At 51.3% G+C, this 21,176-nt stretch overlaps 1 protein-coding gene across 1 annotated transcript in view; it reads right to left on the reverse strand.

The window, feature by feature from the left end:
- AFAP1 (actin filament associated protein 1) overlaps nucleotides 1–21,176 on the reverse strand; it is an 82,421-nt gene that overhangs the window by 41,447 nt on the left and 19,798 nt on the right. Inside the window, exons 4-6 of the mRNA XM_028088788.2 lie at nucleotides 20,452–20,560; nucleotides 11,917–12,128; nucleotides 8,454–8,633 (exon numbers count right to left, since the gene is read on the reverse strand). Of these exons, the coding sequence (XP_027944589.1) occupies nucleotides 8,454–8,633; nucleotides 11,917–12,128; nucleotides 20,452–20,560 (501 nt within the window). The remainder of the gene's footprint in view (nucleotides 1–8,453; nucleotides 8,634–11,916; nucleotides 12,129–20,451; nucleotides 20,561–21,176) is intronic.

Genomic DNA, 21,176 nt, shown 5'->3' on the forward strand with positions numbered 1-21,176 from the left:
GAGGAAAAGGAGGGAACAAGGAACCAAACTGGACTTGACATTCTCTCCAGGAAAGAAAGATGAAGGAAGGAATGAAATCCAGGGGGAAAGAAACCAGGCCATCACATCAGATACGTCTCAGCACAACCTTCCCCCAGGCCTCTGCATCAATTTCTGAAATCCTTGAAGGAAAAAAAGTGAAAAAAGGAAAAAAGAGCATGCAGCTAAGAGCCATGCCCGCGGCACCTGGGCAAACTTCTTCGCCCTCTCCTGGTCACTGGACTGTCTCCTTCTCTCTCCCCTGTTGCACATCAGGGCCCGATGTGCCCGCAAACAGAGGTTCAAGGAATGGCGGACTCCCTGGAGTGGCCAGATGAGGTGACCTGGCCATCGAAGCAAAATCACGTCCTCGACTTCACTGAGAAGCCCTCCCTAATAAACTCAGCCCACGTATCTGTACGCTTAGAATTCTGTACACAGATAAAGGATACATTTGTTCTCTACGGATGTCCCCCCGCCTGACCTTCAACTCCTTACGCAGAGTGCAGTGTCTCCCACGGTGCTCAGGAAAGAGACGGGCATTCGGCAGCCCACAGAGACCCAGACACACCTAGGGCCAGGCTGGGGCTTATCCCTGCCATTCCCACAACGGGGGACAATTTCTCTTGCCCCAGACTGAGCCATAATGACATCCCAGGCACAGAAAAAGGCATTGTTGAAAACATCGAGGAGTGTAAGCCGGGCTTTACTTCCATGCGTTTCATCCACCAGCTGGGTGGATTATTTCAGGTGACTTTCATGAAACTGTCTTTCTCCTCTGATCTCTACTCATTGCCAAATTGCCCCCACTGAGTTAATTCGGAAGTAATCAATAAAGGGTTTATCACCCGAATTCTTTGAATAGCTGCAAATGAAGATTCTGTATTTATATATAATGTGTGTGTATATGTATGTATATTAAAGAGCCATGTTCCACGAGAAGCTCAACATGTATTTGAGAGAACTGGATCCAAATTCAGAATCACAAATCCTTCAAAAAACAAATTGTTATATGTTCTGTGGTATTTTTGTTTGCTTTTAACTTGAGCCCTCATTGCCAGAAACACAATCTCTGCACATTTTTTAAGGAAACCTGACCACTCAGTTTCTGGGAATATTGGCTGTTGTCTTCTAACTCCTACAAAATGGCTCATGATTTCAGCATCTCTACACACACACACACACACACACGTGCATGCGCACACATGGACACACACACACACACACACACACACACGTGCATGCGCACACATGGAGTCAGTTAATTTTGGCAAGAGCTGCTGGTAATGGAAGTTGCAGACCGAAGGAAGAGCAACAAATCTGGCCGTGATTCTTGAAGAAGCGTGGGTCTGGTCAGGTGCTGGCCACACACAGCCCTCTTGCTCTCCACACCGGACAAAGGCCGTTTGTGACTCACTTTGGAGACTGTTAGCTCTTACATTAAAGCCACACTTATAATGGGATACCAGCAGTTTATATTAACAAAGAGTTGGCCCCTGTTTTATGAAACAGTTCATGTTAGATAGTTGTTCTAGGGTTTTTACAAAAGGAATCCTATGGGGTGATACCAATAAACCACTAATATTCCAACAGTTTATTGTAGTTCTAACAGCACATTTGTGTAACTTTTTCATTCTGCCTTTCTGATAATTCTGTTCAGTATTCTTTCCATCCGATAAATGGGAAAGAGTTTGCTGACCCCAAACATCCTGATGAGTTAGAGGCCTTCCAGGACTCTCTTCCAGATTTCCAGACCCTTCATTCACTCCGTCACCCCAGCTATCATCAGGATAAATAAGGGCTGTGCCTCTGATGACAGTAGTTCTTTAATTTTAGGAAAAAAAAAAATCTACTTCAGTCATAAAGATGTGGGATTGACAAGATGACATCATAACAGGCCATGATGACAGCATGGACTTATTTGACAGAAAACTGTCATTTCAAAGTTTTAAATCATTTGGAAAAAAGAAACAGAACAAAGTTAGAAGGCACAGGCTGGCTGATTTCAAGACTCTCTGTAAAGCTGCAGCCGTCAAGACAATGTGGCATTGGCACGACCATGTAGACGCAGACTCATGAAGCAGACAGGGGCCCAGAGATGGACGCACGTGTGTTTGACTGATAGATTTCCAATCAAGGCAATTCGGGTCATCAGTGGGCCTGAAAGGATTGACTACCCATATGGAAGAAAATCAATTTTGACCCCTACATTCCATCCTGTACACAAAATCAACTGTATGAATCAGAGACCTGTCCATAAGGACAGAGCCATAAAGATCTGGAAGAAGACACGGGTACTATCTTGGTGAATAGAATATGCTAAGGTTTTATGGACAGAAGGCAAAAAGCACTGACTATAAAAGCAAAAACTGATGTAACGGATCTCAGAATTAACAATTTTGTCTCACCAAAAGGCACTCTGAAGGAAGATAATTCATCTGTGGATTAACCAGAGTCATTCCCGGAGGCAAGAAACTCTGACATAAACAGGGACATTTCATATTCTTGAAAAGGTTTCAACTACCAGTAAGGTATCGCCATTTAAACTCTGTACGCAACCAATAACATAGCCTCAAAACAAGCTGAACGAGAACTGACAGAAATAGAAAGACAGAAAATTCCATAATCAAAGAGGTAGATATGACCACATTTCTCCCTTTGATTAGCTGACAAAATGAATTAGTAGAAGATCTGAAGATGACAGTTAATAACTGTGATCTGAAAAACCCACGTAGACGTGTGCACCCAGCAACTGCAACGTGCATGTCCCTTGGTATAGGCAGGAGCATTTACCCACCCTGACTACATGTTGAGCAACAAGTCAAGTCTACAAATCCCTATAATGTGACATCATATCAAGTTCTGACTATGGTGAATTTAAACTAGAAACTAAAGGCAAATAGATTATTTTTAAAAACCTGTATATTTGGAAAGTGAGCAATATATCCCCAAATGAACCATTAGTCAAGAAAAGAATCACAACAGATTCTAGGAGATATTTTGAACTGAATGACAATAAAAACACAAACATCAGAACTTACAGGACACAGCTAAGACTGTGCTCAGGGGCAATGGATAGCTTTAAATGAATGTGTGTTTATAAGAAAAGGACTAAGAATCAATTGTCTAAGCATAAACTCCAAGAAGTTGGCATAATTACAACAAATTAAGCGAAAAGAAAGTAAGAGTGAAGAGGAGAACTTGAAGATAGAACGTGATAGTACTACAGACAAAAACCAAGAGCCCAAATCCGGCTTTTTGAGAGAACTGGTACAGTGGGTGTACGTCTGGCAGGAACGCTGATGAAGTAAAGACGGACAGATGTCTCCATTCTGGTGACTGTGTACCCTTGACAGATAGAACGAGGCAGGTGTAATTAAAAAATCAGAGCAGTTTTTCACCCATCAGAGGATGAGAATGCAAAGAAACCTGGACACGCTATGTCCTCACAAGGGAAGAGCCCTTTGCAGGAAAGAAGTGACCAGGCTGCCTCCTGGCTGGGAAGGTGGCGGGAGGCAGGGGTACCCACCGCAGAGGGTGGGGAACAAACCAGCCACATCCTAGGGGCGTACGCAGCCTGGTGTAATGGTTGAAACTTCGAGGCGCCTCAGTGACACCACGAGCCTACGCCCACCCGCCAACCCTTTCCCCGGCGCCCTGGGCGTGTGGGAACAATACAAAGGCTTCGGGCAAGAAAGCCAAGTTCGGGGATGTCCTCCGGGGGGCACACAGCAGGCGCCCTTGCGGTCCTGGTCCAGGAGGGTGGGAGGCCGTGATGTGGACACCCCTAGCTCTGGCCCCTAACACATCCCACTATCATCTTGATTTTCAAACTGTTTTCAGCCGGAGCTTGTGAGTTTACTTAGACCTAGACGCGGTAGCATAGTGATCACAAGAACCAAACAACAATAGTGAAGGAGCTTATGCTTACATATGTGTTCACTGCATGCTAGGTGCTCTTCTAAATGTTTCTATCTTACTATTTTATCCTCACAACAAGTCAGAGAGGCAGGCACCATTATGACCCTCCCTCCCATTGCACAGAGGAGAAAACAGAGGCACAGAGGAGCTAAGTAGCTCATTCAAGACCATAGGAAGTGAAATGCAAATTCAACTCGAGGGAGATCCGCCCTTCCCCATCACACTGGCGAGCTCCCCACAGCTTGCTGACCTATGGCAGGCGCGGCTGTGGGGGAAGGGCACTCGGACACGTCGCTGGTGGGAGGCTGAGCTGGCGGACCTCCAGTGCGGAGCGACGTGGCTGTGTATCAAAATCACAAGCGCCTACAACCTTCATGCAAGCAGACAGCTTCTCTGGGAAGTCAGGCCACACACTAGCAAGTGTGAGATGATGTATGCACAGGGTCGACTGTTACAGAGTTGTCTGCAAACAACCCAATATCCACGAATCAGAGAATATTTTAAAAATTACGGTCTATTTAAACAATGAAATGGTATGTCCTGTAAAAAAAAAAGCAAAAGGAAAGGCTCCATTCTCTACCTTGGAAAAATCTGCAAGACACTTTGTTTAGGCGTAAAAAGCAAGAGGCAGAACACCACATCTTGTCTATAGGGGTGGTAATTAAAATCTGCATTTCTCTTTGCCTGCATATATATATATATAATCTTGGAAAGGACACAGACAAAATGCCTGCTCTTGTATGTTGCTGGAGGACGTATAATGGCACAAGCAAACCTGGGAAGCCATTTGTCAAGATCTAGTCGTGTTGAAAATGCGCATGTACTAAAGTCAGCCATGCCAGAGAAGCCATGACACACGAGACCAAGGGCCATGCACGAGAACGCTCGCTGAAGCGTTCCAGGACAGCAAAGGGGGATGGGCATCAACCCCAGAGCAGGCATAAAACAGTGAGCGGAAAACGCGAGGGGCGGGATACGTGCAGTTTGAAGCCATGTACATGGGCGTTTTTGAACATAAAAAAAAAAAAAATCACTTCTGATTTATAAATACATACATAAGTGAAAAAAAGTATCTTTAAAGCATACCTCGATGATAATATTCAGGATAAAAGTTACCTTTGAGGAGGGAGAGAGAGTTAGTAGGGGAGGCCTGTTCCAGTTCTAGCTGCAGCATTTGAGGTCTTGAACAAGGAGATACAGGGTAAAAAGGAAAAGGAAAAGATTCTTAGAATCTTCATGAGTTTGAGTCACTGGGAGTCTATGTTTCTTAAGTTTCTAAGTCATACCGGTAAGACACTGGACCCTCTCCGGTCTCTGCTGGTTTTAAAGAAAGAAAATTCTCTGACTGACTGAAACTAGTTTTGTCTCTGTCATTTCTAATCAAGACTTCTCAGCTTCTCACACTGACACACATAACAGGAGCAAAGCACAAACATCAAACCGAGAAATTAATCAATTCAAACTCTTGAGAAGAAGGTAACTTACCATGTATTCTTTACTTCCCTTTTAAGAAATATCAGCAAATGCTTAAAGAAAAATCCTTGCAATTAAGCTTCCATTGACCACAGAGTCATCACTGCATAATTAGCTGAGCACCTCTGATGTGCATCTCACATCTCGAGAAACAGGACGTAAAACGGAATTCCGTTCCATCAAGGCCTGACATCTTGGAAGCGTTTTCCCTCTAAGCGTGTACTTGCGAGCTGCATGGTCAGCTCAGCGCCACGTCCCAGGGAGCCTGGAGAAGCCAGCGATGCTTCCAGCACCTCATGCGGAGCAAGTCATGAAGAAGGGACAGGGAAAGAGGAAGCCCAGGGCTCAGGGTGGCCCTTCTTGCTTCTCTGCTAGGGAGCAGGGAAACCCAAGAGTGCAGAAGGACGACACAGCTCACCCCGCGTGGGGCCAGGCCAAGGAAACAGAATCACAATGGAGGCTCCTTACTTCTTTCATCCTTTTTCCCTCCTTCCTGAAGGGACGGCGCTGGGACCAAGCAGGTAGGAGTGAAGGGAAAACGGCCAAGGGCCAGGCGGCCTGGCACAGGAAGGCGGAATGCGAAGGGGAAAAATACGAGGTCGACTCCTGGCTCTGGCACCCGCCGGCCACTGTGTCACCCACCGCCCTGGGACTCGGCCTCTCGCCTGTACGGTGATGCCGTTCACGCCAACACCTTCCTCAGGCGGCCGTTCTGTGCTCTAGGACGTAACGACGGTGGAAAAGCATTTTGGAAACGTGAAGAGGCTTCAAAGAGATCGCTAACAGAGGTGGTGGGTGTGCAGCATACTCAAGTTGTGTGTGGGAGCCAAGCACACGGAGCAGCAGGAGGTCCTGGGCACAGGACTCCCCCGAAGACAAACGCCCTGTTCAGTCCCTCCTGGGGCAGCCACGGGCAAAGCCACGTGCGCCTCTGACCGGCGGACGGACGTGAGGGTGGTCTACTCTCCTGGGGGGCAGAGGGCAGTGTGGCTCAAGGTGGAACGGACACCGGCACGTCGTAGAGCCACTGTTAGGGAAGGCCTCCTGGGGTCTTCCCACCCCTCCCACCCCGTTTTCCAAAGCAGGTACCGGCAGGCAGAGGGACTAGATGGTCCGGACTCACCTTCCTGAGGAAGACCGTCAGGAAGGCCAGAGAAAACAGACACAGCTTCTTCCTACAGCAGGAAGCAGCTATGATCGCCGTGAGGAATGACTGGGCCACAATGCGGAGGAAGACGGGAATGTGGAGAGGTAGGCCGGCGGCGGGGATGGCTTCGGCCCCCCGGAGACCAGACGGCGCCTCTGTGGCTCCGGGGGGGGGGGGGGGCTGGGAGTCAGAGGCTGGAGTGCATGGCATGCCAAAGACGAGGTCTCTGGCAAAACCCCCACAGTTCAGCTGGGGAATCCCAAGGAATAGATCTCGGAGTAACAGTGCAATGAATATAAACCTGCCCTTGAATGAATCACAGGCTGAATTCAAGTTACCTGGGTGGCTCTGAAAAAAATCTCAAGCCCTGAAATTATCAACAGATTTTGGAGAGCTAATGCCCTCCCTATGCATGGCAGAGGCAAATGAAAATGCTCTCCCATAGAGGAAAGCATAGGGCCAGGAATCAAATTATTTCTACAGGGACAACTGGATCCCTGCAAGAAAAAAGAATGAAATTGGACCCCTGTCTCATGCTACATGCAATGATGAAATCAAAGTGGACCACAGACGAAACTTAAGGTCTGACTTTATAAAATGATCAGAAGAAAACACAGGTGTACCTCTTCAGGACCTCGGAATAAGCAATAGTTTCTTAGATATGGCCTGAAAGTGATAAAAAGTAAGGAAGTACTGATGCATTTTACAACACGGATGAACCTGGGAAACATGCCAAATCAAAGCGGCTTGTCACAGAAGGACACAGAGTGTTTATACGAAATGTTGAACACAGGCAACGCTATAGGAACAGAAAACAAAGTAGTGCTTGCCTGGGGCCGGGGGTGAGGCTGGGGGTGGGGGCGGGGCTGCTCACATGGTGAGCACGGGTGTTTCTCCTCGGGGAGAGGAAGATGCTCTGGAAGTGGGTCATGGTGAATAGACTCACCGCCACTGAATCATACTTCAAAAGGCTGAACTGTACGGTATATGACTGCTACTTCAATAAAAGCTGTTATATAAAAATTACCGAATTAATTTTTTTTCCCCACGTAGAAGGAGCAGCGTGATCATCAGAGACCCCGGCACGCGGGAAGGACAAAATGACAGGAACAAGAACATCAACAGATGAGGGGGCCAGGTCCTCGCGCCACCAAACCGCAGTCCAACAACCAAGCCTGCTACCTGCTTGTTGTGGAGATAAGCGACAAACACTTCTGCAGGAAATCTAACATTTGTAAAAACTGGCATTCCCAGGTCGAAAAAGAAATGACTAGAAATACTAGAAGTCCACAACCAATGTTCAGAACCCAGGGAATGGGGACAAGTTTAACAGCAGATCTGGCACAGCCGGAAAGAGAAAGAGTGGGCCAGAAATTAACAAGAAAACACTGACCAGATCAGGGAGGAAAAAAAAAGATACTAAGATATAAGGAGAAGATAAATAAAATACAGTGAAAATGTCTAACATATATTTAAACATAGTTGGGGGGGATGAGACAAAGTTATATTTTTAAGAGAGATGGCTGAAAATTAGTTTTCTAAAACTTAGAAAGATGACAATCCACAGATTTAGAATCCCAGCGAACTCCAAGCAGAATAAATAGAAAAGAATCCACCGCCAGACACATGGGAAAAAAAAAAAAAAAAATCAAAGGAATCAAAGGAAAAGAGAAAGTAGTGAAACAGTCTGCAATCTTGAGGCCCACTGCCTTCTGAAGACCAGGGCGGGAGTGATTAGCTGCAAAGCAATCAGAACACTCTGCTCTCAAAGACAAAACTGCTGGGGTTCATCCAGTTTCGCCTACGCCTGAGAAACAGACAAACTGAACTAAACACAAGTCTGGGAGAGAGGCCTGGCCACGTAAAGGGCTCAGAGGCCAGGCGAGCGCCTCACCTTCAGCCACTGCTCGGCCTGCTCCTTGCTCTGGACTGCAAGAACCAGCGGGTCTGTGCCTTGCTGGGTGATTTTCAGCTCGTGCTTCTTCTTCTTGCTGTCCTTCGGGGTGTATGTGATGTTGCAGCCTTGGAGGGGCAGCTCCATCTGGGGCTGCTGGTCCTTGGAGCTTTTGTAACACTGCATTTAACACGAGAAAGCAGAGTTAGGTTGAAGAGAGTTTGAGGAGAGACCGGATACAGCCCTGGCAGGATGGAAAGGCCAGCACCTGCGAGGCATCCGAGGTCTCTCGAAGACCCCGGAGGGTGCGTCTGCAGACGCACACGCGTCACCCACGTGGGGCACGCTCCACACGACATGTCACCCCCACGTATGTGAAAATACATCTACTCTTTAGTTCGGCAAAGTTTACTGAGCATCGATGACATGACTCAGGAGGAAACAGAAACTCCCTCCTCTGATGGGGATCATGGACCAGCGGAGCTTCCTCACTAAGTCACATGAATGTGATATATTAGATTTGCCGAAAAGCATAGCCCTCACGTGGGAAAACATTTGGATGCCTTCTTCTACAACCTACGTCATTTGGTATCTGCTGGTCTCATCTCTGTCCCCTTTCCGAGAGACAGATGAAGGGCTTCATCAAGAGAATACAGAGAAACACGTCCTAGGCAACATGTCTGCAAAGGTTTGGCTTTCCAGTTGAGTACGGGATCCAAAACTCAACGCTACTCCATTTACACAGCAGACGTCCCCTCTCAAGAGTTCCGTGCCATGGCAAACACTCAGATTTAGTTCATATCATCGGTGCTTCATCTGCATCTGTGAAACCTAGAACAAATCTTGTCCAAAGGTCTCGCCTCTCTCCTTGGGTCTAATCCTATGACTTGGGACCAAAAGCACACATCTTCATGGGAATAGACAGTCCGAGGGTACAGACATCTGGGTGCTCGCTCTGCTACGAATTTAATCTGGCTCCTGGGAAGTCTCTCCAGCTTGCTGAGCCTGTTTCCTCATTTGTAAAATGAACTATTGCTGTGATCATCACGACTTTATTGAGTCACACTAAATGATTAGTTACACCCACTACCAAGTACGGAGTGTCAACATCCGTAGGTGTTTCACACACTCACTTGACGGCCACAGTTGTCCATTTTGCAGATGAGGAAACTGAGGCTAACTCGGTTATGTGGCTTGCCCAAAGTCAGACGTGTGAAAAGCAGTCGCCCCCAGCCCCAGATGGTTTGAGCGCACAGCCGGCTCTCTCCACTGGGCGCCATCTACTGAGGAGGGAGGGAAGGAAGAGACACCTGTTTTCAGAGGTGACTTCCAGAGTCCTCTATTTTAAAGTCCCAAAACCTTGGCTCCTGAGTGCCACATGAACATATCCACGTTTTACAAAAATGCAAGTGATGACTGCCCTGTCTGAAATGGAAGGAAAAAACACACACCAAAACCAACTAACCCCAGATTGCTATGAACATTCACTGTTTGGCAGTTTTTTGGATTCTCAGTAAGTGCATGAAAAAAACAGAATAGGAAAAAAAGGAAACTAACAGTACAGTAGATGGAGTAAGACAGGAAATGCCTCAAAATGGGTCTGTCACCAGCCCTACTACATTAAAGCGCAGGCTGAACATCTTTGCCTTCAGACTCCGAGGGGAGTGGACTCTCAGACAAGGGAGGGCAGCGTGCGCCCTGAGAGCCAGGCCTGCGGGAGAGAGGGGCATGAAGAAGCTGAGCTGCTGGCCTCGGGGAGCCCGTGCATCTCTGGAGCTGGAAGGCCCTGGCAGGGTTGTCCTGATGCAGACCCCCGGGGAGGGAGCGTGACCTGGGCAAACTGTCCTGATGGGGGTTCTGGCCCATCACTGTGTCCACCGCAGGACCGCCTGGGCCTGGAAGGGCACAGACGCCAGGCACGTACCCGAAAAGCCTCGGATGGTGGTGCCCACGGGAAGACAGGCTGGGAACATGTAGGCAAGAGCCTGGCTTTTGGTTTTCTGTTTACAGTTTTCTGTGCTGTTCGAACTTGGAAAGCATTTATTTTTTTAACACTGTTAATTTTTTCTCAGTGTTAACGGGTTATCTGGGCAACTGGATCATTGGGGATTTTTGAAAGAAAAAAAGCTTCATAATAAAAATAATTAACTTTGATTCTGCATTTTATCGAAGACAGTATTTTCACATGGTTTTCCATTAATTTCTTCTGACATGTTTACCACTACCCTAAATGGTAGGTGTTCTCACCTCGGTTTTGAAGACAGATATCCCAGAAATCTGGAAGGAGATGGAAGGAATGAGGGGTGGGGCGGGGAGAGGGGGGAGGACTGTGGGGGAGGGGGAGGGGGGAGGGGAGGGACGCTGATCCCACCACAAACCCCCAGGTTTCCTGCCCGGTTCCAGAACTCCTCTTGTACCTGAGAGCCCACTGTAGGTTCTTACAGCATTTCCATGATACACCCACATCTTGCAGCCATTATGTCAGACTGTAAATAAGGACCACATTAGTCCTTTTCATCTTTTTTTTTCTCATTCTTTACTTTAAAATTCTCCCATGGCATCACTTTTTGGAATATTCTAAATTTGGGAGATTTTCAGGCCACACATGTGGAAAAAATATGTATTCTCGCTGTTTAAAAATTTTTTTTGAAAACCATTAATTTAAAACATCCTAAGACTCTAGTAAAAGAACATTCCCATAATTCACAGATGAAAGAATAGGGTTACCTGCTCCACTCAGGAGGGACACACAGAATCATAAACTCCTGGGTCTGTTTTAATGATATTATTCCATGATTTTCCCCCCAAAGCTAGCCTGAAGGAAAAACAACATGCAGAAATGCACTCTGAAATTCAACACCCCCAATAATCAACCAGGGTTTCTAAAGCAGGCGGGACTGAAGGAGGAGGGAGGAGGGGGCATCACACGTGCTCAAGGGCTCTGGCTTCCTAACGGGGTCCCTTGTGGGAAGGACAGCACAGCGGAAGGCCCGCCTGTCCCTGCGCCCCGTGGCTCTGCTACTTTGTCCATCTTCCTATTCAGCCCCTCGGATTAAACAAAAAAAGAATCTGCCTCTAGCTCTCCAAAAGAATTTCCTTTCCTGGACACTCTTCTCCCCAACCGCGGCTGGCCTGCCCGCCCCACTCGATGACCTGGCTTTGAGGAATTCACTGACTCACTACAAATGAGAAAATCCATCCTGCGACTTCTGGCAAGTTAAAGCCTGTGCATTTCCACCACCGCCGCAGACACTGGCCCGGGATGGGGAGGACTCTGCCTGCTGGTCACTGCAGGGACGGAAACCAAGGGCGTTCAAGGTTCAGCGAGCACCCACGCTCACCGCCCGGGCGCCTGGCCGCGCAGAGGCCGGAGCGCCTCCCCTTCTCCCCAGCTGATGCCCGCCCTGCCTGAGGGTCGGTCCCAGCCACGAGGCTGCCGGCAGGCCCGCCCCCCGTGCGTTACCAGCAGTTTGGTGTCCTTGACGACACACAGCAGCTTGCTCCACTGCCCGAAGCGCTTCTTCCTCAGCAGGAAGGCACAGATCTTGGCGTCCCTCACCAGGTCCATGGAGGCCTCCTCGGACGGCCACTGGTGCCGCGCCTTCTTGCCCTTTCCGTCCTCCTCTTCCTCATCGTACGACTCGTAAGAGCTGCTCATCGCATCCGAGTCATAGTCTGTCAGAAGTAGGGAAAGCGGTAAAGGTAACGGGCCCGCCTACGCACACCCGACCCGGGCGCCTACCTGCGCGCTCAGGAGTGCGTCCGTTGTACCAGGAGGGGGCCCTGCGTTCGGCGTGCCGGGCAAACAGTAATTAGTAAAAACTGGGGAAAAATAACCACAATAGGCAGTCCAAAGTAACACCAAGTTCTAAACTGAAGCGTCTTAGAATTTTCTCTGTGAGAACCAGTCCCCGACTGTTCGGTGAGCGCTGGGCTGTCTGCAGACCCCACATCATCGGAACCTGGCCGTGCCACGGCCGGCCGAGGGGACCCCAGCCAATGGGCCGCTGCCGCAGGGCGCAGCTTTCCCATGCCACACCTCTAGCTCAAGGTCCTCTCAGGTCTGCAAGGTCCTGCCTGCGTGCGTTGGCGTACGCAGGCCCTCACTAACGTTCCAGACCCAGCCCAAGGCCTCCCTCTCCTCAGGGGTGCCAGAGAGACATTTACACCCTCCTCCTCTTTCTACAAGGCAAGCACAGTTCACATCAGACTGTCTCCAGTCTCCTGAACGCAGCACATTCTCTCTCACTGCTGGGGCTCTGCACATGCTGCCCTCCCACACAGGCTTCCTGCTCATCCCACTTAACTTCCTGCCTTTGCCTGAATAAGTGCTCTTGCCTATCAGGGTTCAATTTACGGACACCGCCTCCACGACACCCTCCTTGAATCACCAAAGCTGGTGGCTGTGGACTTGTGTCCCCCCTAATTCACCCCAGTGAGACTGTATTTGGAGACAGGACTTCTGGCAGGTAACGATGGTTAAGTGAGGTTATATGAGTGGGGTCCTAATTCAATAGGACCGGTGTCTTTATGGGAAGAGGGAGAGAGAGATGTTGCTCTCTGTCCACCACGCGAGGACACGGGGAGAAGGTGGCTGTGTGTGAGCCAGGAAGAGGCCCTAGCCACAACCCGACCGGGCGGCACCCAGCTCATGGATGTCCAGCCTCCAAAACGGCAAGGAAGGGTCTGGTGTTTTGCCACCCAGTCTGTGGCACTTTGCTACGGCAGCCTGTGCCAAGGCACAGGATGAAATGCCACTCATTTCTGCTTCCACACCACCCAACACAGCCTGCCCCGCTGTACTGTCATGGCCAGGTGTCTGTGTGCCTCCCACATCGGGCCGGAAGCCCCCCGAGGAAGGGGGACCATCCCAGCCCCTAACAACATACCCGGCGCGGGGCAAGAACAAAGACTTGCGGGACGGCGGGCTGCTCAGTGAACCTCGGCTCTACCTGCAAAGCGCTCTGGCTGATGGCTGGCACAGTCATGACGTTCCATCAACACCAGGGGCTGCCCATGATATTAATTTCATCCCTGTTGGATGATACGCTCCTTGAGATGGGGTCTGACTCATCTCTGCATCCTCCTCAACCCCCAGTCGCATCAGGAATACACTCACTTCTCAAGACAGGGTTGAGCGATGAAGACCTACGTGATGCGTGACCGAGAAGGAGAAAGCCCGGCTGAAGCTGCCGGCTACACAACAGAGTAGACATGCAGCAACGGCAGACCTCACGCAGAACGGAATTCACCTTTCTCACCCCGGGAACCGGAGTATGATCCGTACTCAGTAGTCATGCCTGCATTTCAATGACGTCAGGAAGAATCATTACTAAAGAGGGGGACAGAGAACTAGGGTTCAGGTTGAGTTTTCAATCATGACGAAGCAGTCAGGGATGGGTTTTCAGCAAGAGCCGAAGTGGACAGACAGCACTGCGAACGGGCGGAGCCCTGGAGGGTGGGCTGGTGGCCAGGAGGTCCCTGCAGAGTGCTGCCCAGGACATGCCCAGAAGACCGTGTGGGGGGCCAACTCCAGGCCCGGGAAGGGCCCGGCCCGGACTGCCATGGACAGTGCACGAGACAGAACCGTCCGTTCCTGCATGTGCGCTGATACACAGCCGACCACCCGCAGTCAGGCCTTTCCCCTTGAGCCCACATCCCCCCCACCCGCACACGCACACACCACCACCACCCCGTTTTACGGGCTACTTAAAGTCAGTTCTAATTAAAGTCAGATAAAACGATCTGTTCAGTTCTCTGATGGCAGGAACCACACCTTTAGCGCCCAGCGCTCACTGGTTGGCTAAGTGGATGTGATGCTGAGGGCACAGACAGGGAACCTCTCAGCCGCTGGAGAAGCTCTCCCAGCCTGTGCTGGAGGGGCCGACACGTACCAGGGAGTGCGGTGTAGGCCATGGGAGATGGGCTGCAGGGGACAGCACACGTGGGACAGGGAACACTCCAGATAACACCTGATCTAGATCTTTCGTGAGTCTTTCCAGCCAGACAGTAAAGTCTAGAAGGAACACAATGAGCAAAAGCCCTGAAAAATATCAAACATTTAGAGAACACAGTGGATCTTTTCATTTTCCAGTAGCATTTTGGTGCTTGCCACAGATGCTAAGTTAGTGGTTACATCTGTGGGGAGGGGACTGTGACAAGGAAGCAGCCCACGGGGGGCTTCCAGGGCAGACGTTTTCTATTCCTGACCAGATGGTGCTTACATAGATACTCCATGTTATAAGTGAGTAAGTCTATGTTCATATTTTGAGTACTTTTTGGTAAATACATTATGTTTCACAATAAAAGGGTTTTAAAAGTTTAGCATGGCTAGAATGTAGCTCACATGGTGGGAAGAGGTGGGCGGCCAGACTTCAAGAGCGCATGCTGCTCGGAGACCCATCTAAGGTCTCAGATGGGCGACGCACAAACTCAGATTTTCATTTTAGGAAGGTTTTGAAGGACCGTGAATCCCTCGGTGCTTAGCTTACTTTCTAGAACATTGAATCCAGTAAACATTTAGCGAACAGATGAGCAAAAGCATTAATGAACAGTTGTAAATGGGAGAAATACCTTTGACCTCATTCATTCAGCATGTATTTATTGAGGGCTTATTACGCATTGGGCAATCTTTTTCACGCTTACACAGCTGGCCTGGAACACAGGTTTCAACTGCATGGGTCCACTTAGAAGCAGATTTCTTTTCAATAAATACAGGACAGTATTTAACTGCCTTAATAACATTTTCGTTTCTCTAGTTTGTTTTACTGTAAGAACACAGTGCAGGATACACAGGACATATAAAGGACGTGTCAACGGACTGTCTGTGTCATCAGTAAGCTTCCAGTCGGCAGGAGGCAATTAGTAGCTAGGATTTTGCAGAGTCCAAGTGACACACGGATTTCTGACTGTGCGGGGCGTCAGTGCCCCTGACCCCGTGGTGCTCCAGGGCCAGCCATACTTCGATGCCAGGGGCCACCGATAAAGTTGTGAAAAGACCAGGCCTGCTTCACCTTCACAAAGGCCTTTGACACCCACACTCTCGAGGGTCCTCTCAGCCAGAGACGAGCGCACGTCAGTACGGTGGTCCTGCCTTATCCGCGGTTCCACTTTCCACGGATTCAGTTACTTGCACTCAACGGGTCTCCAGAAACAGGAGATCCTCTTGCTAACGTAACATCAGGACGTCAGCGGTACCCTGACATTGCGTCACACGCCCACGCCACTCAGCCCTGGCATCTCCTCAAGCGGGCCCTTTACCATGTTACATCATCGCAGGAAGAAGGGTGAGTGCGGGACAGTAAGACGTTCTGAGCGAGCGAGGCCACCAGTGCATCCCTCGACTCTGCTACTTTTGTGACAGTGCATCATTACACGTGTTCTACTGTGGCCCATAGCCTCCCGTGCCTCACTTAGAAATTCTACTTCATCACAAGGCGTGTGAATAGGGAGAAACACGGCACACGGGGGTTGGGCACTGCGCACAGCTTCTGGCATCCACTGGGGGTCCTGGAACGTCTCCGCCGAGGAGGAGGGCGGCTGACAGAGCCCCTGGTATGTCCCGTGTAGATGTGGCTACACTTCCTACAGAACAAGGAGGCAAAGCAAAGAGCCAGCAAGAGATCTGTGTGGATCTGTGTGTTTATGGGATGTCGCTGGTGAGGAAACGTTCTTCACGCCAGACACTTTTCTGCGGGCGGTGCTGGTGGAACTGAAGAACATTCCAGTAAATGATGACTTTCAACTATAAAACGCTACAATGTGTATTTTAGACATATACCCTTCCCCACGAAATCACAACTTGCATTTCAGTCAACTGACCTTGAGGAGGGAGAGGCTGAGGGGAGAGGGCAATCAGAAAACTGAAAATAACATGAAATGTAGGTCAGAACCCAAAGCCCCAACAAGATCTGCAGTGACGGTGCCGCCGACCCAGCCTGGCTGGAAGTGGCTGCCCAGAATTCCCTGGCCGGTGTGGCCAGCTGAGGTCAGCGGCAGGGAGCGCCGTGGAGGGAGAGACTGGACAGTGGCAGCTGCCACGCCCGAAGGTCTCTGGGGGGCGCTGGGCGCTGCTGGGGCTCAGGCATGTGTCGTGGTGCATCGGCCGCCCTGCCGCTGGGCCCCCCTCCTTGGGCGGCGCAGATCCCTACAGGCACCTGGACCACAGCCCTGAGCACCAGCACCTTCTGTGTCGTCGGGTGTGTGTGGGTGTGTGTGCGTGTGTGTTTGAGGGGGTCACGGACAGATGGGGTGCAGTTTGTCCTCGCGGACGCAGCTCCCTCAGCCTCCAACAGCTGCCATGACTGCGTGAGGTCCAGCCCCTAGAACAAATCTCCTGTTCCACATCACAGTGGCTCCGCATCTCTGATCACACCCTGTTCTCAACGGTATCAGAAGCCCAGGGCAGCAGGCTCCTTGGGGGAAGCTCAGCACAGAGCTTCAGGATTTCAAAGCACGGTTACATAAACCTCCGGAAACAATTATTTTACCCTTAGAAACGGCTTTTGGCTCTCTGACACCCAGGAGTGTCTAAATGCTTGGTCATGGGCGCCTCAGCTGCCCAACGCGGACTCTCGGTCACCTGGCCCACCGCAGAGCATCTAAGCAGTCTGCATCCGTCGGGCCCATACGCTGTAAGTAACAGGTGCGAGCTAGTGGTTCAAGTGCATGTGCCCCCGTGCCTGCTACATGGGCTCCTTCTCCCAGCACAGACTCCTCCACGTGGCCTGATGGTTTGGTTGGATGGTCAAGACTGGGGGGAACTGGCAGCAAGCAGGAACTGCAGAATTAGTCTGACTCCTGGCCCTTCTCAGTGTCCTGCCTGCACACGACATTGTCCCCTGGGGTGTCAGCCCGCCACCTAGTAACTGCACCACCTCCGTCATGGGAGGGGCAGCAGGGCATTCACCATCCCTGTCATAATGTTCCTGCCAAAAGCACCATCCACAGTCTTGCAGAATGCCTATTTGCCAGCGTGGGATCCCACAGCACGGCTTCTGATCAGAGAACTCACGTTACAGCAAATGAAGTCCACGCTCCGGGTCGTGCTCATGAGAGTCACAGGTCTTGCCACGTCCCCATCACCGGAAGCAGCTGACCCAACAGACCAGTGGAATGCCTTTTCAATATTCAGTTCCAGGACCAGCTTGACGGGCCACCCCTGGGAGACTGGGGTCTATCTTCCAGAATACCTTCTAGCAGTATCTGCTCTGCCCCAGTGGGGCTCTTTCCCCTAGATCGGGGCTCACAGGTCTGGGAACCCAGGGCTGAAAATGGTAGTGACTCCTCTCACTGTTACCCCAGGGACCCACTGGCAAAATTTCTGCCTCAGGCCCCCAAGTCTTAGTTTCTAAGGGCAGAACCTTCCCTCCAAAGGACGTGGTCATCACTCTATTAACTCGGGAGTGGGGTCAACAGGCAAAGAAGGGGTTAACGGCAACGGCTGCGGTGACCAGTCACGGTCACACCAGTGGGGAGGAGGAGGTCCCTGGGGTGGCTCTCAGTACTCCCATGCCCCATGAGTGAACCATCCGATGCAGCCAGACCTTTCAGGAAGGAAAGATGAGTCATCTCACCTGGTGATCAGCCAAGGTGCTTGCCGAGGGCAATGGGAGCATGAAGTTGTAAATACACGACATGACCATTGGCTGGTTGTAGAAATGAGGACGGGACTCGTTATGCACCTTCCGTTATCTGCGTGGGTATAAACAAGTTCCCCTCCTCCCCGCTCCCATTCCCTACCACCCAACTGCAATTGGCCGTGGATCTCCACGTTGAAGCTACAGGCTCTCCAAGGGGAGAGTAGGGCTCCGCTGGAAGAGAATGGGTGTCACCCCAAAGTCGATAAAGGGCCTTCGTATCCCCTGAGGCAGTTAGGGGGTTTTCCATGATACAGACGAGAGTAGAATCACGTTAACCTGCGCTGTGATTCTGCTCGTCTACTCGGAAATTCAGTGCAGTTAAGAGAGGTGCACTCGGCTGCCAAATGGACACAGGAGAAACGGTGGAGGCTTTACACCGGAGCAACTTGGCACGGCTGGAATTACATTTCCCCAAATTCCCTTCCTTGGATGGTTCTGGGTTAGGGCCGGCCACAGGAGAGATCTGTGAGCAATCTGAAGGCGGGAGGGCAGTGGCTGCCAGTACGTGCTGAAGGTTGGCGCGGGTGCCAGGCGCTCCTGCAGCTCACACCTGCCGTCGCTTGGTGGCCGGCCCTCTGCTGGGCCTGCAGCCCCTGCAGGTACCCCCCGCACACCCCCCGCCCCCGGCATCTGAGGCCCGGCCAGGCACGTGCAGCTCTACCGAGGCTCTGCGTCTCCCCACAACGGCCAGCCCTGCTCCACAGGCTTCTCTACCGGTTTCCACAGCTGTGTTAGGTCTTCTTATCATGGACCCTTCTTCCTCTGCTAGGATCACACCTGATACAGGGTTCAACAGAGCTGTTGCCGAGGCCCTGAGTAACCCATCTGGAAGTCGGTTCCCTGCATTCTTCCTCGGGAGGACGGCGAGGCCCTCACCGCCCACTGCTCACCCACAGATGTCTGACTGAGGGAGCCTCGGCGTGCTGTCCCCACGGACTCGCTGCCCCGAGCCTGCATCCTTCCGTTACACTTTCCTCTGGACGTGGTTCAACAAAAGCTGCCCACCTGTAGGCAACTACGGGGTGGCTTCTCTGAAGAACAGGACAGAGCACAGCACCGAGGTGAGGCTTCTCAGACTGAAAATGGCCTCCGGCCCCCAAGTCAAAGGAAATTACTCTCAGTCTGTAGCTTTGCGAGTATGTGGATGGGAGCGGAAAGACAGGGGGAGCAGGCTAGAGCCGGACAGCCCCGGTGCTGGGACGTACCCTCGTGGAAAAGCTTGTTTTCCCAAACTCGCTGCTGAGAAGGAAAGGAAGCCAGTGAGGTTCCGAATTACACCGAGCCACTTCAGGTTTTGTGTTTTCTTATTAATCCCCTGACTTCTGGAAATGGTGGCCACTTAGAAATTGCCTGAGTGCATTTTCCATGGATGGTTTTTAAATAACAGAGAAACTAAAACACTTGACCTCAAGACCTCGACACCCAGCACGTCCTAACCCCTGTACCAGAACTGTCCCTTTCCTTCTCCAAATGCGACTGCTTCGGAGGCTGAGCAAACAGGCCCCTGTCGTCGAGGGGTGCCCGTCCCGCTTGCATGCAGAAAGCACTGGCAGGGAGGCCCTCCGGGGACACACCTGTCAGCTGCCGGGGAAGACAGAGGCGGAGACAGCGGGCAACAGGAGGACAGCCCTGGGAGCTGGCGTGCGCTTCCATCAGAAGACACACGATGGGCCGCCACGTGCCGTGAATATTAATGTGCCCGAAGCCTCGTGCCTAAAACGACCAATCCCCGACCTTCCATTTTATCTTTTATGAGAAGAGCAAGGTTCCCTCGTCCACAGGGACTCGGACACGCTCCCTGCACTGCATTTGGAGACACAGCTCCCCGCCTGACAGAGCACTGGGGGAGGAATGAAGCCGGTGACCCAAAACCAAACCGCAGAGGTGCTTGTGAGGGAAGACAAAGGCTGGGCCAGAACAACTCCAGCTCGGCAGGAAGGTGCTAGGACAACCCATATGAAGGCAAGAGGAGACAGACGGGCCGGCTTTGTACCCTCCTTCAGCCTCCTTGGCACAAGGAAAGCAGCGTTGGGGGGCCACACCCTAGGCAAGGGGCACCACAAACACATGCCACACAAGTCTCTGCCTTGTGACCAAAGGGGACACATTTCACAGCCCACAACCCGGGAGGGAGCACAACCCACAGCAACAAGGTCTCAGCCGGTGTGTCAGAGAGGGACACCCGTCTGAGTTTCCAAAGGCACTGCGGGCTTTCGGAGCCCTTTCTCTGTTCACCCCTTCGGGGTCAGCACTGCCCGAGCTCCACACATCCCCGGTGTTTGGTACCACCCCGATTCCCCTCCACACAGGCCCGCACTTCAAGAGGCCAGCGGGGGCCAGGCAGACCTGACACTTACTTGACGTGATGTATTCTGGAGCTTTCCCAGGGCTCAGCGGCACAGCTTCCTCGTAGTAACCTTCCGGGAGAGATGACGTCGGCAGCGGTGGCGGCCCACTGTCAGGTGGCTGAGGAGGAGAAGGAAGAAACGCCACAGAGATCAGAGCCATGACTAGAAAATTCTGTAGTTTGAACTAGCAGGTGCTGACCAGCTTTATCCATTTTCCTTTGTAAAGTCCACGGCAAAAGAGAGCACTGACCTACGGAGAGGTCCTGAGTTCCGTTCCTGGCTGGTCTCCTCCGCGCTCTTGCCCACGCCCACCCCTAGCCCGGCTGCGGCCACATGCCACTCAGTCCACACCGGTTCATCGCTGGCCAACAGCCATGAGCGCCCCGCATGGCCGCTTCTGGGGCAGGGGCTAACTCACAGCCCTCTCTCGGGTCCTGCCCAGAGCTGAGATGGTGGTCTCCCTCCTCTGTCCCCCATCCTGCTGACCCTCCCGCATCCCCTGGACCCACACCCCTGCACGGGGGCTCCGGGGTATGGGAACCGTCCAGATTCCCCGCTGTCGCACCACGTGAGCAGCGGCTGGACAAAGGAATGTGGCTTGTCCACGATCTCACTATACTCCCAAAGTAGCCAGGGAAACTTTTCAAAACTTAAAAAGAAAATCCCCTCTGAGCTACTCTCTAAAAGAAACTTGTGTCGAGAAGGAATCTGCTTGTGGCAAAAACCAATCCCAT

Source organism: Eumetopias jubatus, unplaced genomic scaffold, assembly GCF_037043125.1.
Source record: "Eumetopias jubatus isolate StellerSeaLion01/CBP00866 unplaced genomic scaffold, mEumJub1_p1.0 scaffold_2, whole genome shotgun sequence".
NCBI lineage: Eukaryota > Metazoa > Chordata > Mammalia > Carnivora > Otariidae > Eumetopias > Eumetopias jubatus.